Genomic DNA, 26346 nt, shown 5'->3' with positions numbered 1-26346 from the left:
AACTTACCTCGTTATTTTATACTTAATTATTCATTTTCCTACTTATTTTAATTTTATTTACTTGCTTGCTTGCTTACTTACTTGTTTACTTACTTATTTATTTACAGTATTTACTTACATACATACTTACTTACTTAGGTACTTACATACTTACTTTCTTACTTACCTATTAAATTATTTACGTACATACTTACTTACTTACTTACTCACTTACTTATTTACTTACATACATACTTAATTTTTTAATTACGTACATACATACTTATTTACTTAGTTACTTACATTCTTTACTTTTTACTTACTCTACCCAACACCCCCCCCCCCCCTCCCGTTTTTCTGTAATTATGAAACAATGTCACATCAACGCCTGAATCCACCAGAAATTCCACTCCCCAGAATACACCGCGGCCTACTAATATGCCTGCCGTGGACTTGACCTCACCAGATCTCACCTTCACCTGAGTACTGCTTCCACTTACACACTCACTCTCTATATACCGGGACTCTCACAACGACTCTTTGCAAAGCAATGCTCAGTCTACACTTACCTGACTTACCAAGCCTTTGTTCAAGTGATTGCTCTTCTGGTTTTTGATCTTGCCTTGCTTCCTTGATTTTATATTTTGGATGTTGCCCATGTACGGCTGTTTGCTGATCGTCTGACATCTTGCCTGCTCCTGTTGATGAGTTTGCTTCATGTTTTGGATTTGTTTGCCAGTGTTAATAAAATTCTAAACTGCAATTGCATCCGTCTCCGACTCCATTGCATGGCAAACAAAAATCAAATCATATCGTTTTTGTCAAAATTACACTGTGCAAGTTAACATAATGAAGAAGTTGTTTAACTCAGAAACAGTCCAAAGAGTTTTAAAGCTGTCGTGCTCTCTCTCTCTCTCTCTCTCTCCTCTCTCTCTCTCTCTCTCTCTCTCTCTCTCTCTCTCTCTCTCTCTCTCTCTCTGTGTGTGTGTGTGTGTGTGTGTGTGTGTGTGTGTGTGGGTGTGTGTGTGAATAATGAGATTAAATATAGTATACTCTTCAAAAGCATTGCTTTTAAAGCACAGCGGATTTAAGCTTATACTCAGGTTTCAGGAATTTAGGGAATATTCCTATCGTTTATGAGAGGTCTCTTGCAAGATGACTCCACCTTCATACACAGACAATGAGGGTCACTGAATAGCTTGATGAGGATGAAAGTGATGGAAATCGTATGATATGGCCTTCACAGTCACCGGATCTTAACCTAATTGAACACTCATTTTTTTTTTTTTTGCGCCGACGTGTCAGAGACAGTGTCTCCATCGTCATCATCAAAACACCAACTGAGGGAATATCTGGTGCTCATTGTTCCAATATAGTTCTGGTAGCTCAGGCTGGCCCTTAACCTTACTAAGACACTATACATTGCTTTTTATATTCCAAATTGTATTCCAATGATGATCTTTCTCCATGTCTAATAAAAGGGCTGTGCCAACTGGGCCTGATTTAAAAGCATTACCAATATGGAGTAAGGGGCAGATATTATCCGAGGCGACTCTGGACTTAATAAAGCAAGCTGGATCAATGTGCACTAAAAAAAAAAAAAAGACATGCAGTGCTCGAGGCAAGACACAATAACCCTTGCAAACAATTTAATTTCACAATTTAACAGACTAAGAGGGATATCGCTGGGGCATTCTGTCTGCCGTTTATGTGTCTTCAAAAGAGGGGAAAGGGATAAAGCTATAATAGAGTTGGAAGATAAGCCTAATGTTATTAATACCAAAAAAACAGTAGAGTATTAAAGAATAAAGAGTCTGTCAGAGATCACAATGTTTAGCACAGTTCAGTGGAAATACCATTCAGCTCTGGAGATTCGCTCTTATTTATTGACTGCATATTCCATTAATGCATTGGGGAGCAGTGTTGTGTAAGTTACTCCAAAAACGTAATTAATTACGTAATCAGATTACTTCAGTGATTACTCTAAGAAATAATCACAAATGGATTACTTATTAATTAGCCTCAAGTTTAACATGGCAATGTTGCAGTGACAAGTGCTTTAATAAATTACTGGTGCCTGTAGTTGGATCAGTTGTTTTTTTCCCCCCCAGGACATAACTTACATTTCACAATGATGTTCTTGTCTGAACATGTCATAAATTCGAAGCAATTGGAATATTTCCACTTAGCTAAACAGCCAATCGTCACTTCTGCCATCCTTTCACAAGGACGCTGCACATGTTCTCTCAAAGCACGCAGACGTGTCGGGTTCGTCATCAAACTTAAAGGGAGCGCAATCATTGGACTTTGGATTTAGTTTCAAATAAATATTTGTTAATTTATTGTTTAATACGATTGGAATTCTGTATGTTACAAGTGTATTGCATTTTATTTCAAAATGGAACTAATTAAATTACTCTAAAATAAAGAGCAATCCCTTACATTACTGTTTACAGGGAAATGGAATTTAATTACAGTAACGCGTTTATACCCATCACTGATAGGACTTCGAAGACACTTGTTTTTTTAGCTAATTTGTATAGCTAATTCTGCAGGTGTGTGTTGTTGTTGTTGTTTTTTTAAACAAAGTCATCATTGTCATGGTGTTGAATAATCCAAATTGGAGTAAGTCTTGGATAAAGACATTTCATAGGGGTCCACTGAGATATGCCTACCCTCTAGTGTATATTAGGAATCAGATGTGATCTTAATAGCTAACAATTCACCGGGCGAATTTATCAGGAGAGAATGTTTGAGTGACAGCTACAAAACATCATCCCAATTTACCATAATTCTCCATCCCCATGAACCCACAATATCTGCAACTCTACCTAAGAGAACAAAATATGTAACAAAAGTCCGCCCAGATTGAGAACCAAATACCCCGCTGCTGTAGTTTGAGTTATTCTCAGTACTGATAACCTGAGGACCTGCACATTTTGATTGAAACAGGTGTGGAGGATCACAATAGACCAAATCTTCATTCAGGAACCACGGAATGAGACCTTTGATTACTTTAGTACTCAGGATATTAGTACTATTTTATGATCGATGTTAAATTTTACTGGAGAGCCAGTGTAATATGGCTAACAAAGGGCTAATATGGTTCTGTCACTAGTAAAGACTCTGCTGCATTCTAGACTAATTGGAGCTTGTTTTTGCACCTGCTGGAAACATCCAGGCAGCAAGACATAACAAGAGTCCAACCTAGACATAACAAAAGCATGAACCAGTTTTTCTGCATTGTGGAATGGTATTTCTTAGCCTGGCATTGATTGTTAGATTTTTTTTTTTTTTTTTAAAAACAACAAAAAAAAGGTTCTCCTAGTAATATTATCTACGTGATCATCAGAATTAAGTATGAGGAAGGTAGACCACCTGTAGTGTCTAATGTCCTACTTTATTAAGCTAGCATCTGTCATATGGTTTTGCAGAAACACACACCTCTGTGTCAACAGCATGTCCGTGGAAAACTAATACCATAACCAGAAGTAGCTTGTACTGGGAAGTTACCACAAGGTAGCAGTTACCACAAAACCGAGCCTTGTGGAACACCAACTTTTTTTTGTATGCCTAGAGAAGTCATTGTTCATCTTCAGATAAGTCAGTCAGATAAGACCTGAGGTAGGAAGGTGACATTCAATTTTTCTATTCCATCTAGAAGAATATTATGAGTAATGGTATCAAACGCTGTGTTAAAATCAAGCAACACAAGCAAGGAAACACAACCCTGATCAGAGGCCAGTAGTAAGTCATTTGTTACTTTAACCAGTACTGTTTCAATATTCCTGACTGAAATATTTAATGAATATTAATCCAATGCAAGTATAAGCTTACCTGCTGAGCTACAACCTTTTCTATGATATTGGAGATAAAAGGGTTTGATATTGGTTTGCAGTTTGGTAGTTTGAAAGTTGACAATGTTTTTATGCCTCTACAACTTTATGGTTTTTATGCCTCTAACACTTTATGGGAGACATTATGTTTTCGGATTGTCCGTCCATCTGTCTGTCTGGGATTCTCATTAGATTTGGAATTGATCCAAACAGCTTCAAGGTCATCGCAAGGTCAAATGTCTGAAATAGGTCGAGTGATTCTAGTAGTATTTGTTTCGGAAAATGCACAGTTCTTGGATATAGTACACAAGTTTATCATTTTGAAGAGGAATTCTGTCAAATTAATGAATTATTAAAAATGATTAATGAATTTTAAAAAAATTCAGTCTGATGGATATCAGTGTCAACTGCTCCTACTGTGATCCATACACAGAAACATACCTTCACTTGTTTTGACACTGTACCCACGTTTAAAATAAAACCTATGGAAACGCTTAATTACCTAATATGAATTATCCTATTACTCTGACAGGAGTGTGTGGAACCTGTGGCAAAATAAAGAACACACACACACACACACACACACACACATATATATATATATATATATATATATATATATATATATATATATATATATATATATATATATATATATATAAAAATTATGACTTCTACGTTATTGAGTCAGTGCAAAAACATTTTAGATTCCCAAACATTAGTTTTCAAAGATAAAATTAACTGTTACAGAAAAATGTTTGTATGTCAGTAAAGAAAGCAGATGATCGTCACAACAAATATTGCCTTTGTTTCATTTATTACTGTTTACTGCTCTTTATAGTTTTTTTTTTTAAACGGAGAAACGTTTAATTTAGTTATTTTTGAGGGCATCTTTGCTCTACAGCATTTCTTTGCAAGTGCCTAAGACTTTTGCACAGTACTGTATGTATGTATGTATGTATGTTTAATGGACACAGACTCCCATCCTCTCTGCATTCTGGCTTGGATGAACCTCAGTGCAAAGAAAGGAAGGAAGCAAGAAATGAAGGCAAGAAGGAAGAAAAAGGAATTATTATTATTATTATTATTATTATTATTATTATTAGTAGTAGTAGTATTACTATTATTTTGGTAAATTATTATTTTTTTCACTTGTTGTTTGTCTATTCATTAATTAGCTTATTTTTATGTAAAATGCATGTAAAGTGTACTGAATACTGTACAGTTTATTTATTTATTTTTCACATTGGCAAATTATTTTGGTTGGTGTGGGGAGGTAAAAGAATAAAAAAAAAAGGGTGGAAGCATGCTGTCTGTGTACTGTGCTCTCATATTTGTCATTACTAATATTTCATATAAAACTGACCTGAAGTTTTTATTTTATTTAATTTTTTACATGTTGGTATGTGCTATGTGCTATTATGATAAAACTATTACCTACTTCAAAGACAAACATAAATACGAATAATAGACTTGTAGCTTTTATTATTATTATTATTATTATTATTATTATTATTATTATTATTTACTCTTTGACATAAAGTCTTGCTCCTCCTGCCAGTTTTCCCGGCAAGGCCGCATGGATTCATACACAGCCCCTGCTTGATTTACCATTCGCACTTTCGACACGTTTGTGCGTCTGGATAGCTTAAACTCCTGCAATTAGGGTTTTGAAATGACAACTAACATGAATCTTTTGTCGCGTATATAATATAGTTTATATTCCAGACAAAACATTTTACAAATAACGAATCGGTATCTAAGAGGAAATTAACGAAACCGCGAGGGACTTAAAAACGCTCGATATACTCAAGCCGAGAGTGCGACAACTACAGTGTTTTGAAAATAACCCTTGCGCGAGCTGGGTATTCTTGACATTTGCTTATTTAAAACGGAATAATTTGTAGCCCAGTATATTTATGAGTTGTTCGGGTAGGTGTTTGGGCTTGAACCTCAGTCGGAATGTATCGGAGAGGAGCGAGTAAAATGGACAAGCCGCCGAAGGAGGAGAGTGCTAGCAGCAAGTACGCCGAGTTGCTGGTGTTCGGCTACGCGTGCAAGCTCTTTCGGGACGATGAGAGGGCCATGTACCACGAGCAGGGCAAACACCTGATCCCGTGGATGGGAGACAACAAGCTCATGATCGATAGGTCGGTTGAACAAACCTTAAAAGGGAATGCTTACTTTAACCCCCCACTTTAAATGTCTTCCGAAGACCCTCGGATCTTGCTTTTTGCAGCTGGAGGCCTCTGGTTCAAGTGACATGCATCAGAATAAAAATAAACAAACAACTGAGATAATCGAGATAATCTGGCTTTTTTTTGTTGTTGTTGTTTTGTTTTGTTTTGTTTTGTTTTTTTAAAGCCGAGGATACTGTCCTACGAGAGGAAACTGATTTAGAAAACGCACTGTTGCTGAGATATTATAGCATCATGATGCAAAGATGTACAGTCCTCCCTCTACAGATCCCTAGATTCATAAATCCCAAAGATCTGTGATCTTTCACACGGATTTGAAATGATGATGATGATGATGATGATGTTGTTGTGTGTTTTTTTTTTTTTTTTTTTTTTTTTTTTTCCCCCCCAACAGGAATTATGTTTAATATTTCTTTAGCTTTTTTTTGTTGTTGTCATTAGATCTGACTTGAGGGAAGCCTGTGCATCTCGGTGCATGTGGAATTTGCTTTGGAGAAACAGATCTCACTCATTTCCCCAAAAGCATTGTGAAGTTTAATATCTTAACTCCAATACAGTGGTTCCCCGTCCTGTTCCTGGAGTACCCCCCACGTCCTGGTCCTGAGTACCCCTGCGTCCTGGTCCTGAGTACCCCTGCGTCCTGGTCCTGAGTACCCCTGCGTCCTGGTCCTGAGTACCCCCCCCACCCCCCCGTCCTGGTCCTGAGTACCCCCCCGTCCTGCGTCTATTCTCTCCTCCATAGAGTAACTACAACAAGCACTAATAGAGGTCATTGGGGCAGGTATCATGCTGCCCCATGCTCGCTTTATGAACATCGAACAAGCGGTTCATTACACAGTCCGTACAGAAGTTCGCTGAGGTTTTTTTTTGTGATTGTTGTGTTTTGTGTGAATTTTTTGCGCTTTTTCTAGTGGAAAACGGCTTGTATTGGCAAACTTGCGATCACACAAAACTTTTTTTTTTTTTGGATGATCACTCTTTTGCATTGATGTTTGTTGGTAAACGAGACCTTTTAGTTGTGCTCGTGTTTGACGCACATGAATCGAAGAGCGTTTTGGCTGAATGTGCGTCGTGATGACGTCACATGACACACCTTGGCCCAAATTTGTGGAAAATACAGTTATTTGGGAAAACCCCAAGCGCTACTGCATATCACAGAGTTACGGCGTATGGAAAAACCGTACGCATGATTTTTCAACTTTACCACAGATTTTCCACAAATTTGGGCAAAGACGTATCATGTGACGCCATCACGACGCACCTTCGACCAAAGCCCTCTAGGTAAAGATCTCATTTACCAACAAACATCACTGCGAAAGACCGTGCAAAACAGTTTCGTGCAATTGCGATTTCGCCAATTCAAGTAGTTTTACGCGGTAAAAAAAAAAAGCGCAAAAAACTTACATATGTTGAAAAAAGCCGCAGCAAAATCGAGCATTTTTGGCTGCAACGATCACAAAAAAAAAAAAAAAACCTTTGTATGGACTGCGTAGGTACTTCAGGACAGGTGTTGGGAATCTGTGTCTTACCTGGTAGAAAGAGACATTTCAAGTTTGGCGCACGTTCTACAATTTAGCAACAAAGTGCAATGCTTTTGGAAAACTTTTGGGAAAGACCAACATGTATTCCCGTTCCATCAGAATTGTAGTTTCCATATTGTATGAGGAAATTTATTATGAACGAATATATACAAGTAGATTGAAGAGCAAGCCACAGCAAATTCCTCTGCTGTAACTGCAACTTTGTCAAATTTGTGTATTAAGGTGGTTCTCATTGAATGATTGGAGGAAAGAAACCCCCCCCCCCCCAAGAAAGCACATACTTTTCCCAGTCCAGCATCTCTTTACCCCTTCCCTGTATTGGTTCAGCATCAATTTCATTTCCTGACCATGAAATGCATATACACTTGCGTATATGCTCACCAAAACTACTTGCAAGGAGCCACCTTAATACACGTGGATCTGTTCCCTGTTTCCAATGTGTATGTGTGTGTCTCTCTATCACGTAACCCAGACCTTATTTTCTCAGCGATTAAGGCTAAGGGGTCCTGCCAGGCCCCGATTGCCACCTCACCGCCCACTTCTCTCTTTCGACGAAGAGACTGGAACTGAGAAGTGGAATAGAGGAGCAAGCGCAGGAAAAAATCGTCCATATGGGTTCTTGCGGATAGGTATTTATGTGCTCGGGCTTGTGTGGCTGTACCATTTTACAATAGAAGTAAGAATGACGACGTGAGATATCATTTAAAAACAAATTGAGTGACGTGGGTACAAGCTGTCTTTTTTATGAAAGCGTGTAAGGTAAGAGGAAAGTTGCTCTTTTGTTTCATTACGTTTTGACTCCAGGGCTTTTGAAACTTTTAAATGCTTAGCCGAGAATTGGATTGTACGTCTATAGTAAGAAAAATGACTCTCTCTCTCTCTCTTTTTTTTTTTTTTTTTTCTTTTTTCCTTTCTTTTTTTTTTCCTCCGGTCTATACACCTAAAGTGTTGCAGTAGCGATGCTTATTTCATTTTCCTCCAAGGGACTGTGCAGTTGCCTTGTAAGAGAAATAGTTTTGGTTTTAAAAGCCTTTTACCTTCAGGCTCTCCCGATGCGGTGAGTATTTGTTTTGTGTGTGTGTATCTTGGCCGATTTCCTTTCTAATCAAGCGATTTATTTTGCAGATACGACGGCCGCGGTCATTTACATGACCTTTCGGAGTACGATGCAGGCTCGTGGAACCAGAACTACCAGCTTTCCGAAGAAGAAGCGAGGATCGAAGCACTGTGTGATGAGGAGAGATACCTGGCCTTGCACACTGACCTGCTGGAAGAGGAGGCCAGGCAAGGTACAGGGTCCGGGCGACGGAAATGGGTTTCGCAGTTTTAGATAAAATGATCACGGGCTAGATCAGTTCTAAAAGCTTTTCTTTTTTTTTCTTTTCTTCTTTCTTTCAGTCTTTCGCAGTGATGTTTGTTGGTAAATGAGATCTTATAGCTGTACTCATGTTAGACGCACGGGAATCGAAGAGGGCTTTGGCTTAATATGCGTCGTGATGACGTCACATGACGCTTATTGGCGTATCTTGTGGTGTTTGAGTGATTTTGATGGCGAAATCCTGGAAGGACGGAATACTTGTCAGCGCAGACGAGATGTTAAAGCAGAATTTGTTTATTTCACGGTGTTTTTTGAGGTGGGGAGTTCACTTTGCACTGCACGGCCGTAAGTAGGTGACATACAGGCGATCAGCAATAAAGACACAGAGAACAGTCTCGGAACAATCGGATTCTTCTAAGATTCATCGGATAATTTAGCCAGCATGGATCTAGGTGGAAGCAAGTGTTTATTTAAGGACGTGCTACCTTTTTTTTTTTTTTTAAATATTGTGATTAAGACAAGAGAATCTGTGCAGTGTATAATTAGGGAACTGTACAGTCTAGGGATGTAAGATGTAAACCCAAGGCTTCCACACAATATGTTACGATTTCCTTTAATAAGGCTACGATCACGGAGTCTGTTACGATACAATACTGTATGGTAGCCTCTGATCAATATGTGTCCAACTTTGTTCAGAATCTAGGGTAGGTCTGCCATGAATTCACAAATGACATCGAGATATTATAACGTGTCATAAAGGGCTATTTTAAAACTGGTAGCGTTTCACGGGCAAATCACCTTGCTAGCCTATTAAATAATATCAGTTTAAAAATACGTACTATTTTTTAATAATGATCTATTTATGATAATTTCACTTCAACGTTGCCTTTTAAATCAATCAGTCGATCAAATCGTCCGAATTATTAAAAATCGAATTGATCTCGGAATTGAAAATCGGCCTCGAAACTGAAAATGGAGTTACGTTTACATTTTATGGCATTTATATATAGCAGACGCCCTTATCCAGAGCGACTAAATAAAATTTATCTCATTTATACAATTAAGGGTTAACGGCCTTGCCCAAGGGCCCAACAGTGGTAGCTTGGCAGTGCTGGGGCTTGAACTCCTGACCTTCTGATCAGAATTCAGAGCCTCTAACCCAGAGCCTCTAACCCAGAGCCAGCCTCTAACCACTGAGCCACCACTGCCCCTGAGCCAGTTACGCCTGTACTATGTTGTCCTGTACACTGTAGCTACTGTAGACAAGTTATGAAATGAATTATTACATAGTGGGATATTTATATATTTTATATTGTCTTCAGCTGGCATTGAGTGATTTAGTTTGTATCTATATTTCAATTTTTAAAATGGGAATTTCCGAAAGGTTACAACGGTTGCCTTACAGTAGCACTGGCCTTGAAACTGCTTCCTGCATATGTCGATATTGAGCTTAATTCAAATTTATTGTGTTTACATTGTCAGCTAAAACACCTGTAGAATGTTTTCGGTGTTTGTACAGTCCATACAAAAGGTTCGGCATGCTGACCAGAATTATGATTTCTTTTTTTTTTTTTTATGGATATTATCTTTTAAAACACTTTACACTTTGCAGTCTGCTTGAGCCATGTTCTATGTGTGTTTTATCACACTGCAGTACTTAATTTCTCTATTAAGATTAGAGATGCACCCGTGTATCGGCCGATAAAGGCAATTTTTCACATTTAAAAAAACATATTTTTTTGTAAGTTTAAAAACATCCGATGATCAGGGCCGATTGTATCCTGTCAATCAAAAGAGTGCGGGAAAACACATGGATTTCGTGCTGCGTTTAAAGGTGCTGTCTTGTGTGGAATGACGACAAACCTGCAGTTTGTAATGTCTGTAATCTCTGCACTGCTAAAATTTTTACACCGGACACTGCTGCAGTGAAGCGGGAGTTTCAGCGTCGAGTCTAATTATTATTTTTTTTGGCCGCTGCTTGCGCTGAATTAAAGCACCAGTACACCGTTGAAAGATTTAAATGAAGATGAGTTGACAAAAAAGTAATATATTGCACATATATAGAAAAATATATTTGTAGAGTAGTGTATTTCATATCCAGTTAACGTAAATACGTAAACAAGCCGATATTATATATTACCCGTTTGATGTTCAGTGATGAAGTAGAAATGCTTTTGTTAGTGGTGAGTGAATGTGAAGCCTAACAGGAGGGTTTTTTTTTTTTTTTTTTTAGAATTCAATCAATGTTAATATGAATTAATAACATTCAATAAGTTAAGAAATCTTACTTTAATCTTCAGAATTTAGTTCATGTGTTAATGTTAATTAGAGTCATGCGTTTTCTGTTTATTAGACCAGTTACTGTGAAACAGCTTGTTGAAATGGAGAGAATAAGGTTTTTATTTGCATTTCTCTCAGAATTGTGGAATTAATTTTTATTAATTTAAAAGAAGGCATAAAAGGCAGAGGTATCGGTATCGGCCGATATCACTCTGAATAATCGGTTATCGGTATTGGCTGAGAAATTTAGTATTGGGGCATCTGTAAATAAGATATTTGTTTTGTACATTTTACTCATGCATATTTTCACATAAAGGCTTGAATACGCTCTACCTCAGATTTGTTGAATGTTTCTGCTACTTGGCAAGTGTTCTAAAAATAATTTACCAGTTAACTGTCTGGTTTCTTCAACTTTCACTCAGGAGAAAAAAAAATCTGCCTTTAAACTCGAAAGGAATAATGATTTGACGTTTATCGTGATAATTATCGATATCGACTGATGTGAAGATTTTGATCGTGATAATGTTTTTTGGCCGTATCGCCCAGCCCTAATTCAAAGCCTTGGTAGCGATAACCGAGACACGCCTCCCACTCGCGCCGCATAAGCGCCGCTTGAGTCCAGATAATTCTGTGGTTTGAATACTAATGTGCGTAATTGCAGTATTATGTCCTCACCACACGCACTGAACTCAACTCTGAATATGGCTCCCTTTGACAAAAAACAGACCGCATAGCTTAGTTATGTAGATCGTTGTTAGAATTTCCGGCACTGACTTTGTTTTTCTATGATGTGCAGAAGAGGAATATAAAAGGCTGAGCGAGGCTTTGGCTGATGAAGGCTCCTACAACGCAGTGGCTTTCCGCTACAGTGCTGATTACTACGACCCCTCACAGCCCACTGAAGAAGAGGACAAAGACAAAGGTGGGCGGACACACACACACAAACACGCACACAAACTAGAGTTTGCAGAGAATATTCAGCGAATACACGGACTATGCGGGCAGGGGGAAACGCTTGCACGGCGGCGTGACGAATTCTGTCACGGCCCACACTGTTCAAACGAGTGTAAACCTTGTCGTAGGTTAGACATCACTATCTGATCACAGTCAGCTCGTTTAGAGGCAGTCATAGAGCTATAGTTAGGGCTCTGTTGATGGACACGAGCTTCCCTGCTGCGCGCTGTCAGTTCTAGAATCAACGATTTCACCGCCCACGAAATTTGCAGAGAAATCTCGCCCGGTTCTCGTGCATCATATCACACGACAACCGGGCGAGATTTCTCTGCAAATTTCATCACACATCATTGTTAACAGTGTAGATTAAAAAAAGCATTGGAGCTGAAAATGTAATTTGTAGCCTGTGTATGGCTCATAATTGAAATGCATGCTGTTTGTTGTTGTTCATCAGCATTTCATTATTTTTGCTTTGAACTTTGGTGAAGATGCCTAGTTGATCACTTTTTAAAAAAATTATTATTATTATTTTTTTTTAATTACTGGTTTACTCCTCTTGAAAATGATCATCGCCATGAAAGAGCTGAGTGAGTTCTTGATCGGTCTGGGCGAGATATTTTGGCATCGAACAGCTCCGAGTTGTTAGAACACTCCTCCGAATCATTTACAGATTACATAAACTCAACTGTGCACAAATTCCACACCAACCAGTTTCTGCAAAAACGCACTGACACGCCCGATTGCTGCTAATGAGCTGCTACTGTAGAGCCAGACATACACTATATATGGCCAAAAGTATGTGGACACCTGACCGTCACGCCCATATTTGGTTCTTCCTCAAACTGTTGCCACAAAACTGGAAGCACACGATTGTAAAGAACGTGTTTGTACGCTGTAGGTTTGCAGTTTCTTTTCACTGGCTTGCTCACAAAGTGAGCTCCACGAAGTCCGCATCTGCTAAGGTTGGAGCGGAAGAACTTGAGTGGTCTCCACAGAGCCCTGACCTCAACATCGTTGAACACCTTTGGGATGAACTGGAATGCAGACTGCACTTCAGGCCTCCTCGCCTGACATCAGTGCCGGACCTCAGTGATGCTCCTGCATCTGAGCACACAGCTACACTCCAAAATCTGACTTACCCCAGCAAAGCGGGGTTAAATCGGGACAGAGATGTTCAAAAAGCACATATGACCGTGATGCTGAGGTGTCCACAAACCTTTGTCCATCTGGCGTATACGTTCTAGAGAGCATTTAACTATATGAAGTACAAACTAGCACAGGATGAAGCATTTTCCTTAAAGTGATGAACTATAAAAAATTACAGCAAGAATATCTCCAGCTCTGATACAGCCATTTTGATTTCAGGGGCACTTTACCTGCAATGCAAGCCCTAGCACAAACTCTTCAAACTAGTCTCTAGGCCATTCTCAGTAGATAAATAGTAACTAGTCCTTGAAAACATGCGAATTTGCATATGCATATACACAGTCCTTGGTGATGAGTTATTCAGACGCTCTAAAGTCAAATGAGGTGTCATTTCCAAGGTGTAAAAAAAATCCGCTGAGGTTTCTCAATGGCACAGGTTAAACAGGAGACCTATACGTAAAGGCTGTTCATCATCAGCATGCAGAGCTGTGGATCACTGTTTGCTTGTCGAATAAATAGTGAGGGCTGGGCTTTTTCGTGGCCGTTCTTACACTCCCATTATCTCAGCCTTCAAAGAGATATTGGATTCCGAGCCAAATAAATATGGCCTTAATATTTATTCAAATTCGGAAGTTCTTAACAGTGCTTTTATTTATTTATTTATTTATAGTAATTATTCCGCATCCAGCAGGTACACTAGCTCTGTTTGATGTAGTGCCGGTTGTATTCTTGCTGTTGTACAGAAATCTAAGCATCTGTTTTGTTTTGTTTTTTTCTTTATAAGCCAATATGACTGAGCTTTTTATTTTCCAAAAGAATGCCCTGGCAAGGTTTTGAGGACAGGTCTATTCATCTGCATCGACTTCACACTGGCAATGCTCGCAGTATTGTGCCAGGTCCATCCTAAGTACAGGATTTCCTGATTTTTTGGTAGAAATGGCAGTGACGGAGAGCACTTCCTTTTCTGTGGTCATAATTTATTGATTTAGTGGATGAAAAAGCTGGCCGGAGCGAGTCACTGCCTCGCCAGTAAAATGAATGTTCGTCAGCAGATGGCCAGGCAGTTGGGTCATTTCAATTCACAATTAAATTTTTATTTATTTATTTATTTTTGCATATTACCAGCATGCTGAGCTTATTTTGTTTTTGCTCTCCTTCAAGTCAGTAGAAATATTAGCAAAGTAGTTGCACTACTCCACTTAGGCTGCAATGGCTGTATTGATTTCTTTTTTAATTTTTTATTTTAATTGAATGATTAGTTGGAATAGTTTTAAAAATATTCTAAATACCATATATATATATATATATATATATATATATAACTTCAGTTGTAGTTCTATAATACTGCTTCTAAGCTACTACAGAGATCTTAACTAGGCTTAATTAAATAGCTGGTAACTAACTACAGGGTGTCCCAAAAGTCTCCATACATAACGCACTGTGTACGCCAGCACCATGTCGGTTGCACCTTCGCAAGCGGATGTCAGTCGACGTCGGCTTCTCGGTCGGTCCGCGACACTTCCAGCCTTTTTGAATTTGCTTATAAGTTTGGCAACAGTGTATTGTGTGTGATGTGCTTGCCGTCTTTCCTGTTAAAGTCCATCGCAACCATGTGACCGCTTCCCGATCCAGCCAGGTTCCCCCGTACGTATGGTGACTTTTGGGACCCCCTGTATTATACAATATTACTGATATTCTGACAATGTCAGATGATCTCCCATTGCATGTGTTGATGACTAACATAAGATCACTGTATTTCACCTGTTCTGTGCACTTTTTTTGTAACTATTTCAGTCTCCGTCTCATTATTGTCCTTCAGTTTCATGACTGTTAATAGACCAATAATCTGAATAGCTGGATTTCAAGCAGAATTACAACCAGTAAAATTTTAAACGAAGACCAATATCCACAGGCTGTCTCCTTAACTGAAATACTTAAAATTAATAATCCTAATTTAAATACAACAGTAAGTTTTCTAGCCAAGGTAAATCATTTTCTGTGTGCGGAATCGACTCTGGGCTTCACTCTTATTTGTCAGTGGAATCCGTGAATTGACTCTTTTTGGGATTGACTCGCAGCACCTCTGACCAAAAGCAAGATAGCGATCAACTCTTTTAAAAAAATAAAATATTGCAAGCTAACTGATTCTGGTAGCTTTGTTACCTGTAGCGATGCAACTGCCCAACACTGCATAATTCACATTCAGATAACAAACGCGTTATGAACACAGGACACACATTATAAATCAAATATTTCACTTCATGGCATGAGAAAATGTTTGTCTTGGAGACTAATCGTTCATATGACAGCATGGTCAACCATTTTTAACTCCTCAAGAATTAACCCATCTGATAGAACTGACAGTCTGAGTAATGAAAAATGAAAGTTGAAGTGGTGCTAGTGCTCCAGGCAACTTATGCTTTTTTATTCTCATTCTCTTAGCCTCTCTGTCTCTCAACTTCATATCCTCTCATCCCTTCAGAGCCCGAGCCTCAGGAAGAAGATGGTGAAGAGCCGTTCGTAGCACCTCCTGGATTGATCATACCCTCCGACGTAGAGCTGGTAAGATTTAACAATGAGGCACAGGAATGTGAACAGCTGCACGGCCTGAATATTAACTATTAGCATCATAATTCAGAGCGAGAGAGAGAGAGAAGTAGTTTTATGGTGTGCTGGAAGCCCATGTGTCGTGTTGGAGTTCTTTTTATTTATTTATTTATTATTATTTATATGTAAATGAGTCAAAATGCTTTGTTCTACTAAGTATGGATAGTGAAATATGTTGGAGAAGTTATTATTATTATTAGTATTTTAATTGATACTTTATTGTGCTATGTGCTAAATAAATACTAATAGTAAATAAGACTTAATGTTTGGCTGCATATCCCGTCCTTGCAATAACCGCATCAAGCCTGCGACTCATTGACGCCACCAAATTGTTGGTTTCTTCTTTTGTGTTGCTTTTCCAGGTTTTTACCGCAGCCTCTTTCAGGTGTTTGTTTCTCCCTTCAGTTCCTCTTCAGGAGGTGATATGCTGCTCAACTGGGTTAAGATCTGATGAATGACTTGGCCAGTCTAAAACCTTCCGCCTTTTTCCCCCCCGATAAAATCTTTGGTTGAGTTGGCAGTGTGTTTTGGATCGTTGTCTTGCTGCATGATGAAGTTCCTCTTGATAAACTTCTGAATTCATTCTGCTGCTACCATCATGAGTTACATCATCAATAAAGATTTGTGAGGCTGTTCCAGAAACAGCCCTGCAAGCCCAAGCCATGACACTACCTCCACCATGTTTCACAGATGGGCTTGTATGTTTTGGATCACGGGCAGATCTTTTCGTTCCCCACACGTTGGCCTTTCCATCACTTTGGTAGAGGTTCATCTTGGTTCCAGAACTTTTGTGGATCATCTCTGTATTTCTTTGCGATTTCCAATCTGGCTTTCTGATTCTTACTGCTGATGAGTGGTTTGCGTCTTGTGGTATGGCCTCTAGATTTCTGCTCTCGAAGTCTGCCTCGAACGGTGGATTGTAATACCTTCACCCCTGCCCTGTGGAGGTTGTTGGTGATGTCACTGTTGTTTTGGGTTTTTCTTCACAGGTCTCACAATGTTACACACCGAACAGCATAAACTACCCCTTCTCTACTTTTAAATTAGTTTATACGTCAAATCAGCACGGCCGCACGCGCCGTGAATTTTGGCTTTGGATTAGTTATACTCACACAGTACTTGGTAAAATCTATACATTAGCCGTACTAATCACTGTTTTGAGAAGGTAACATCAACATTAGCGTTATCGCTATGTTGGCCGGCGAGCTTGTCGCTCTCACTACTTGCTGTTGTCCGCTGTTGTTGGTGTGCTGCAATTTCAGTCCAAAATGTTGCATGAATGTTTGTAGTTCACTATAGTAAAATATAACCAGTAGCTTCTCAGGGCCTGTAACTGTAAAAGTGCAGTTAAAGTAGCTTTTTATAAGCTTTATATGTTCTTACAGAGCAAACAAAAGACATGCTTTCGTATAGGGTAGGCGTCCATGTTAACCTGGGGTGTTCAGACTTTTTTCAAAAGGGGCCAGAATATACCTCATCATAATACCACGTGTCTCAGTCGTTTTATGTGATATATATGTATATTTGGACAAATGAACACAATCATGTGGCCCTGTAGTAAGAGGGGAAAAAATGTTTTTGCATTTTTTGTTGCGTTAACACAGTATGCCGCCACCATCAGGTGAAAAGAAAGATTGCGACGTGTTGGCCATCAGATACGTTCTGTTAGAAGCCGTGGGTCGGTTAACATCTGTCGGTAGGTCGCATTTGGTCCTGGGACTGGACTTTTGACACACCTGACTTAAGTGATAGCCGGAATTGGTGGGTGTTTCACAACATAAACAGTTATAAACTGATTTATTTATTTATTTTTTAAAGTATGATGTGTTGTCACTGGCACACTGTCCAGGGTGTACCCCACCTTGTGCCCGATGCTCCCTGGGATAGGCTCCAGGTTCCCCCGTGACCCTGAAAAGGAGTAAGCGGTAGAAGATGGACGGATGGATGATGTGTTGTCCTGTTGTTATTAATTATTAATAAATAATGCTGTTATAGGAAAATATAATAGTAGCTCCTCTCAGACTTGGGAATTCAACAGTGCTGTTTTATAATGCAAATTAGACTAGATATTGCTTCATTATTACAGATGTTAAGATAGTATTCCTCAAATAAATATTTCCTTATCATATAAATTGAAATTTTATTCCATTTGCCTCTAAAATAGTATTTTCTGCAGTTTGCTTTGGACTTCTGTAAATCTCTTCTTTTCTTTTCCTCCGTTATTATTATTATTTTTATTATTATTATTATTATTATTATTATTTGCTTTTTATATCTGTTTCTTCCACGAATTATGGTTTTCACGCTTAACATTATCATATCTTTTAATATCCTTCCACAGCTCTCTGAAAGGTCAATATTTTCTATTCTGGGACTCATAAAAGCTGTTTTTTTGATCCCGCTGCTCCCAAAGCACACTGTTTGAGAGTTTAAGTGTGTTTGAACTTTTCCTGCATAAATAAGATTTCCAGTAAACATCTAATGAGTGTTTTAAGGCGCTCCGAGAAAGCACATTCAAATAAATTAGCTCGAGCATGTCAACAGGGATTCAGACTTTTGAGCAACTGAAGATAAAACTTAAAATCGTGTTATGATAAATTTTCCTAAAAGCATGCATTCTGTTTATGGGTAAGCTCTAACGTGTCGGTACTTCTCTACATTTTACGACCTAGCCGCCAAGTGGGATGCAAACTCTTGCACTCAGCTGTATGTTATGTAGGTAATTGTCCATCTGGTGAATTTAAACAGTTGAGGAAGTAGTTACGGAAACTGAACCTGTGCTGAAGAGCTCACATCACATCCACTTAAAAGATCAGTATTTACGCTCTCAAACATTCTGAAAAAAACGTAGAAATGTAAATCCGTTGGCATCATTTCAGCGCTATACCATTACAGCTAAAGTGTTGAAATTTTGCCAGTCAGTTTGCATTCCTAATTTTTTTTTTTTCCCCCAGACTGCTTACAGTGCAAACCCCATATGAAGAGATGCTGCTTTGTTCAGTTTCTGAAGGTCATTTTTGGTGACCTTTTGAGTGACTGTGTCTGTCAAGGCTTAGCACGGAGAGAATGGAGCATCTCATTCATAACGACAGGTTGCATTTCACCTCAGCGTGTATCTTTGGAAACAGCACACGAGCTCTAAGGATGATTATCAGTACGCATATGATCCGATCCTTTAACGCATCTCTCTTAAAGTGCCCCTGAAATCAAAATGGGTGTTTCAGAGCTTTTTGTTTTAATTTGATAGTTCGTCACTACTAGGAAATTGATTGCAGTGGTGGCTCAACGGTTACGCTTCTGGGTTACCTACCAGAAGGTCAGGGGTTTAAGCCCTCGCACAACCAAGCTGCCACTGCTGGACCCTTAACCGTATTGGGGCGCTGTATCATGGCTGACCCTGCGCTCTGACTGCCGCTCCCTAACAGGCTGGGCTATGTAAAGAAAAGAATTTCATTGTGCTGTAATGTATAAGTGACAAATTAAGGCTTCTTCTAGTCTTGTATTTGTCCAATTGTTTATTATTATTATTATTATTAGAAAAAATTTCCCCATTTCTAACGAATTTTAGTCTTGGTCAATTCACACCCACCAGCCAACACTCGCTTACCATGGAAAAGCTTCCAAAAGGGGAGGGTGAAGACTATGAAGTGCTTCCTCCGAGACACAAGAAGCGAGCTAACCGCACCATCACGGCGCATCGTGACACACTCGGAAGAAAGCACAATCTGCCCTCTTCTGCGTGCGTCAGCTCACAGACACCCATGATTGCCTAGTATCTCCGTGATTGAATGGGGAGAGGGGATGGCCAATCTCCCATCTACAGAGCATGGCCAATTTTGCTAACTCGGACTCCCAGACTCCGAAAACTATTGCATCGTCAGAATTGAAACTCATGATCTGTGGAAGATAGGGCAAACATTTTTGTGTTGCAGTACTCGGGGAACTATGTTTGTCCAATTAAAACCCATCTGGGATGTGAATGTTCGACTCGCAGGGCAGGTCTTTCTCTACGGTAGCAGCTTGTTGGCAAGAAATGTAGTTCATTGGTGCATTCCCCCACACTATTCCATTTTTTTTTTTTTTTTTTTTTTACGACTACCACTCGGTTGACAAAAAAAATGACTGGAGTTTGAAGCTGGAGAATATGTAGGCTGGAGTTTGTGGTTATATGCCAGGTGCTTTTTGGAGGGGTGTTTTAACAGATTGGCGCTTTCCTGCGCCTTTCTACTTCAGCCTTATCGAGAACCCGACGCTGTCTTTATAGACCATATGACCTTCTCTATCAGTAAGAGTATTAAATATCATTTTATCTACCATTCAGATGCGTCGGATGCCTCTCGGCGACAACCCTCTGGCTCTCCGTCACCATCTGTACCACTGGTGGTTGACCTATGCTCGAACTTGTACGACTTGATTCCAAAAACACGCGGCATCTTGTTGTGTAGGACGTCATCCTTATTAGGGTCTGTGCAGGCAGCAGTGAGAAATCCTCCCCAACAGACACAATGCTCTCATTAAACTCGTCACTGTTCTCCATATTTCATTAGTTTGCTTTCAAGTTCGTTTAAATTAAGTGGGGGTGTGGCATGTCTCGGATGCGATTGGCTGCTCTGTAAATCAGCCAAGCACTTGAACACGGTATCAGTCAGACTTTCAAAGGAAATGTCAGCATAGAGATTAAACCACAGCTCTCAAGCACAGCTGTCCTAATTGCTCTAGCTCACATTTTCGGTGATTTGATTCTATCTAAACTCCAGGGCCTTTGCTTCTGTCCAAACCTGAGTATTTTTTACTCAAGCGCTCTCCTAATGCAATCTTGATGAGCAGCACAATGAAACCTTCAGTCCCTCCAGCTTGAAACTCCCAATTAGTTTTAAGCCAGTCAGCCAGTCCTTTGAACAGTTCTGCTGAATTATTAATCTGCTCCGCTGTCTTCACCTTCTTTATTTTGTGTCAGGCTACGCAGCCTTTCCACAACAACTGGCAGGAAGAAATTTTCTGTCTTTGCATGAGGAAATATGTTTGCTGTTCACCGCTGTAATCCAGGGTTATTTGCTATGGAGTAGAAATTGTCTCTTATGTCCTCCCAGGCCTGGATAGCCATTAGTTGATTTTTTTTGATTGATTTATTTATTTTAAAACAGGTCACTATGGGTTGCAAGTGCAGGCTTTTTGATTAATTCCTTACTCTTCATTCTGACACTTGGTTCTAGCATTGTTTATTTATGTGAAAGATTTCTAACTCGTAAACAACTGAACAAAAAATTGCTGCGTTCGGTGAATTTGGCCTCACCCAATTTGATCAATTAACGATTTCTTAAAAAAAATTTGCATTATAGATTGATTGTGAAATCCTTATTTTGAGATCGTTTATCACGCACAAATCAAGTTCTGGTCAAGATCTGTTATTCTGTGTGAAATGAGTGCATTGATTAAATCTCCACTCAGTGTTGCTCCAATGTTGGGATGTCTTTCAGCCTGCGACCATTAAGACCCATGCCATCATCGAGCGCACTGCTAACTTTGTGTGCAAGCAAGGGGCCCAGTTCGAGATCGTGCTGAAGGCGAAGCAGTCTGGGAACTCTCAGTTCGACTTCCTGCGTTTCGACCATTACCTAAACCCCTACTACAAACACATCCTCCGAGCCATGAAGGAGGGACGATACACACCCGCCTCTGAAAGCAAGCAGGATCAGACTCGGGGCAAGTTCCAGCGAAATTATTTTTGCACTCTTACTAGTTGTTGTATTATTTAATTGCTTAATTATCGCACTATTACTAGGAACACAAAATATTCACCGAGTGCATCATATTTGCAACATTGCATTTGATTATATTTTGTAACCTGCAGAATCCAAATCAGGAAATTCCAATGAGGACGAAGATGAAGACGACGATGATTATGACAATGAAGATGGCAGTTACCTCCATCCCAGTTTGTTTGCAACGAAGAAGAGCTCACGTCTAGAGGAGATAATGAAGGTACAACTCCAGCTGAGTCATGCAGCACCGGTGCTTTTTTGGGGGTTTGTAGCTGTCATAGAGTAGTCCAGGAATCCCGCAACATATTTCAGCAGACTGAGCTGTTAGCAAGGTGGTTGCTATGGTATTCCAAGTGTTTTCTAGGGTGTTGAATAAGAGAAAGGGACACCTACAGTGTACACTGGTAATATATGTAATGTTCTGTATGTCCTGTGCTATGGTGTCTCGCGCGGTTTCAAGGGCTTCTCTCAGTATGTTGTTGTATATGGTTGTTAGGGTATAGGCAGTTGCTGTACTATTTCAGTTGGTTGCTAAGGTGTTGAGCGAGGGAGAGAAGGGGACACCTACAGTGAGCACCTACATTGTGGGTTATGTTCTGTATGTAAGTGCTTGTGGTGTCTCACTGGGCATGCTGCGTTACAGATGGGGACTAGACTGTTTGTATGTGGTTGCTAGGGTATTCCAGGTGGTTGCGCAAGTGAGAGAAGGGGGTCCCTAGCCTTTGCACCTGTGCTATCTGTCCTGTGCTATGGTATCTCAGGTGTTACAGCTGGTGGTCAGGTTGTATGTAGATAGTAGGGTATTCCAGTTGGTTGATACCGTGTTCATTAAGTGTGAGAGGGGACCCCATACTTTGTGCGTCCTGTGCTGTGGTATCTCAGGCAGTTACAGACAGGGATTGGGTGTTTGTAGCTGGTTGCTAGGGTATTCCAAGTGGGTTATGAGCGAGTGAGAGAAGGAGGGCCCTATTCCAGGTGGTCGTTAGGGTGTTGCTATATTATCCTATATTGCTGACAGGTCACTTGAAAAATGGATAAGGATCAAGGTATGAAAAAAGAAACAACTCAGCAGATCCACTTTTGTACCCAGTCAGACGCATTTATGTAAATTACTTAGCTGAAGGCAGTTCATCAAGAAAGTAATGAGTTTTCACAGAATTTCGTAGAGAAAGATTTTTAAAATCTCGTTGAGTTTTCTATTTTGGTTTGCGGAGAAGTGTGCGTTTTATTCAAAACAGACGCCTCATCAGATCCGTGGCAGTAGTCAAATATGGTAACGTGAATCACCATTACGAGACAAAACATAACCACTTCAAACTGACTTATTTATAACCATGAGCTAAGTATTCTTTGGTTAAGCATTAAAAGGAAACTGTTGTCACTTTTCAGTCATGTTAGTTGCTGGAGGTCGACCGATAGTGGATTTTACCGATACCGGTAAACCAACTTGGGCAGTACCTGCTGGGAACCGATTAATAAACCGATAGTTTCTCAAAATTTATACTGAATGAAAACATAATAATCGAAGTGAAATATTGCAGACAATTATTATTACAAAAATAAACAGTGCTGACTGTAACATGAAAATTTACTGTATTTTTTTTTTCAAATGAAATAAATATATATGAAATATTAACGTAAATAAAAGATATACATCCAAACAGAACCAAAAAAGTCACACTGCAAAAAAACAAATAAAAATAGAGACGTTCAAAATGAAACAAAAAAAACACTTCAAATAACAACAAAATTGGTGAGTTTTTATTTCGCCTCTAGAGGCCGCTCTAGTACTGTACAATGACGGCGGACCCTTCTCAGCCGCTCCTGCAGCGGACGCAACCGGCAAAAACTGCCTGGATCTGTGTGGATTTTTGCCGATAACCGATAGATCCAGCAACCTGTTATCGCAGCCGATTAACCGGCAAATTAATCGACCTCTATTAGTTGCTTATCCGGACCTTGCTAAGCAAAGAATTGTATGAAGCTGGATCTTCACAAATTTAATTGACCACCCCTTTTGTAGGCTGTCCCCTATAGCCAAAATAATACCTTTTCAATATATATTTTTTTTTTTGGTTAACCACTATTTATACATTCTGTTGCAACACAGTACGTTTTAGAAATCACCCAAGACAAGATAATGGGCTGTATAGACGCTTTCAAAAGAAGGCAGTAATGCACTCATTCAGTGAGCGTATTCAACTCTGCACGAGTCCTAATATTTCAGCCTACCGCTGTTCCAACATTTAAAAGCTGCCCGCTGTAGAATGAATTGAAAATGCATGTTAAGATGTTACATTTCCCGACATAATTGCGCCTGCTATGAAGGCATCTGACATCAAAGTGCCTTAGACTTTATTTATTTATTTATTTATTTATTTATTTTATTAGTTCTATTTGACAGCAAGTCATTTTGAACTCGATTACCTGATTTAATATTCTCTATGTTTTGAGGTCCATGTTGCAGGGAAGCATTTAAAGTGAAAGATTTATATGAAGGATAAATAAGACGATGTCTTATCAGGTTTCCTCTTATAATTCAAATAACTCTTAACTTTTGGTCACACTTATGATGTTTTCTTAACACTTTTTCTGTGGGTTTTTTTTTTTTTTTTTTTTTTTTTTGGAGGATATGGAATGTATCTATTTTTTTGCAGGGGGACATGGCGTTCAAAGTAATCCATTTGCTAATTAGCACAACTGTTGAAAATACTTTCCCCGACAGTCATTACAGTCATTTCCAGACTAGATGTTTCTTTTGTCTGTATAGAGAAAAAACTGCACACTTCCTCTCAAATGGCATCTGTTTTTGTATTTATTGGTTGTCTGCTGCGTTGTTGTCACAGGGAGAGATTGCTAGCATAGTTATAATGGTGTTTAATGAGAGGAAAAATTTCAGCGGGCTCAAACATAAGGGATAACAGTCAGATTTCGCTGTTGCCGCCTAAGAACGAAAGTTTTCTCACTCACCTTTTTCTGTGACGTTAAACGGAACATTCACGAGAAATCCGACACGAATACTGGAGACGGCAAACGTCAGACTGAAAGTTCCAGAATGCCATGTAGCCATACGACATAAGACTAAAGCTCTGCTGCATCACGCTCTTTTAGGTAGTTGACACCACTCTCAACAGGTTCAAGGTTCCATCCTCTCCTTCAAGGTGGATTTTCCTTTATTTCTGAAACGTCTCATACGTATATTCTGCTGGTCTGATCTTTGCCTCTATGAGAATGCAAGTTTCACCTAGCTCAGCTATGGCATTTCCAATGCTATTAGCAGCAATATAATAGTATTGTGGAGTTTCACACCTACCGTGGAATTAACAAATGGGCAAATTCCATTTCAGATAATACCAAAATGATATTTGTGTCACTTGGCTGCAGAAAGTTGCACCGCATGCTAGAGGGCAAGAAATTGAATCGTCTTATAGTTCAGCAAATTCAGTAAGATATTCCGTTGCCCGAGACGTTTATAGTCCCCGAGGGCCTCGTTCTATTCCGTATGCCTGTTGTGTTTCAGCTCCCAGGACAGCTTTATAATCAAGCTGTAGAATGCTGATAACCAGGCTTACATTTGTTCGGAACTTGTGTTGCTGGAGGAACTGTACCTTAGGGAACATACGGTCCTTATTGTACAGTTTTATCTTTGTACATTTGTTAAGTCATAATATACATCACAAAAAAAAAAACCTCCTCAAGTTAAAGTTACAGCTTAACTTCTTCTGTAAAGCACTGACACTGGAGACTCCTTCTAGAAATAAACGTCTCCTCAGAGAAAACTTTACCATATCAACAACTGCATGTTTTTTTTCAAACCTGTTAATGTGGAGTGTCTATCATACCAGTCCCTGTGTAAATTGTTGCTATAGAAACGCTCATGTATTAATTGTACAAGTGCATTTATATCAACCTTGCACTTGGAACTAGTACTATTTCTAAGCAATCAAAATCCAAATCACTGCGGGGTATATAAAGTGCTTAAGTGTGCACCTCTTCTTCCAGCTAATCATTAAACTGTTCCATTTTGCTTTTGTGCTCCATCTTGTTTGGGATCTTGCCCCAACCCTTAACTCATACATTTCGCATATTGCATAGCTGAGATTTTCACAGTATGAGCGTTAGTTCAGCAAGGCTCTCTGAACTACACTTCTGCATCTCAGCGTGGAAATGTCGACATGCGTCATTGATGAAAAATAAATCAATGCTTCCTTTTGATATATGCTGGAGGTGGAGACAGTAGCTTGGTTTTGAAAATGTATTCTTTTTTTGCAACCCAGCCCCTGCAGGTCATGGATCCAGACCATCCACTGGCTGCACTAGTTCGCAAAGCCCAGCAGGAGAAGAATGGAAACATAGCCATCACCACCAAGCCTGAGGACGAGGTGGCAGCACCAGCACAAGCACCGTCAGCGGAGTACACCACTGATCGTAAGTACCGTGCCTGAAAATTTGCAGCCCGGGACCCCTTTAATTGTAAAATAAATGTCACGGACCCTTCGATGCAGATTTATTTTAAATCAGGAATATAATCCAATTGCTTAAATATTAGGCTTGCTTAAATGTGCACGATAATAGTTTGGGTATTTATTTGCACCACTAAGCTTTTCATTGATGGAACACGTTAGGTCCAAGTTGACCAAGTATTATTCATAGGCCTACATGTTTTTGAGTTGTTGAACATAATAATAAATATAATAGCTTTAGCAATGGTGGGGTTGTGATTTC

The 26346-nt window shown here is 39.4% G+C and overlaps 1 protein-coding gene across 1 annotated transcript in view; it reads left to right on the top strand.

The window, feature by feature from the left end:
* Positions 1–5604: 5604 nt before the first annotated feature.
* Positions 5605–26346, top strand: part of sfswap (splicing factor SWAP) — a 117357-nt gene continuing 96615 nt past the window's right edge. Inside the window, exons 1-7 of the mRNA XM_053649353.1 lie at positions 5605–5965; positions 8680–8843; positions 11949–12074; positions 15735–15814; positions 21337–21562; positions 21711–21841; positions 25899–26049. Of these exons, the coding sequence (XP_053505328.1) occupies positions 5778–5965; positions 8680–8843; positions 11949–12074; positions 15735–15814; positions 21337–21562; positions 21711–21841; positions 25899–26049 (1066 nt within the window). The 5' untranslated portion in view covers positions 5605–5777. The remainder of the gene's footprint in view (positions 5966–8679; positions 8844–11948; positions 12075–15734; positions 15815–21336; positions 21563–21710; positions 21842–25898; positions 26050–26346) is intronic.

The sequence above is a fragment of the Ictalurus furcatus genome, chromosome 18, assembly GCF_023375685.1.
Source record: "Ictalurus furcatus strain D&B chromosome 18, Billie_1.0, whole genome shotgun sequence".
NCBI lineage: Eukaryota > Metazoa > Chordata > Actinopteri > Siluriformes > Ictaluridae > Ictalurus > Ictalurus furcatus.
The sequence above is the reverse complement of the archived record's forward strand: the minus strand, read 5'-3'. Positions and strand labels throughout refer to the sequence as shown.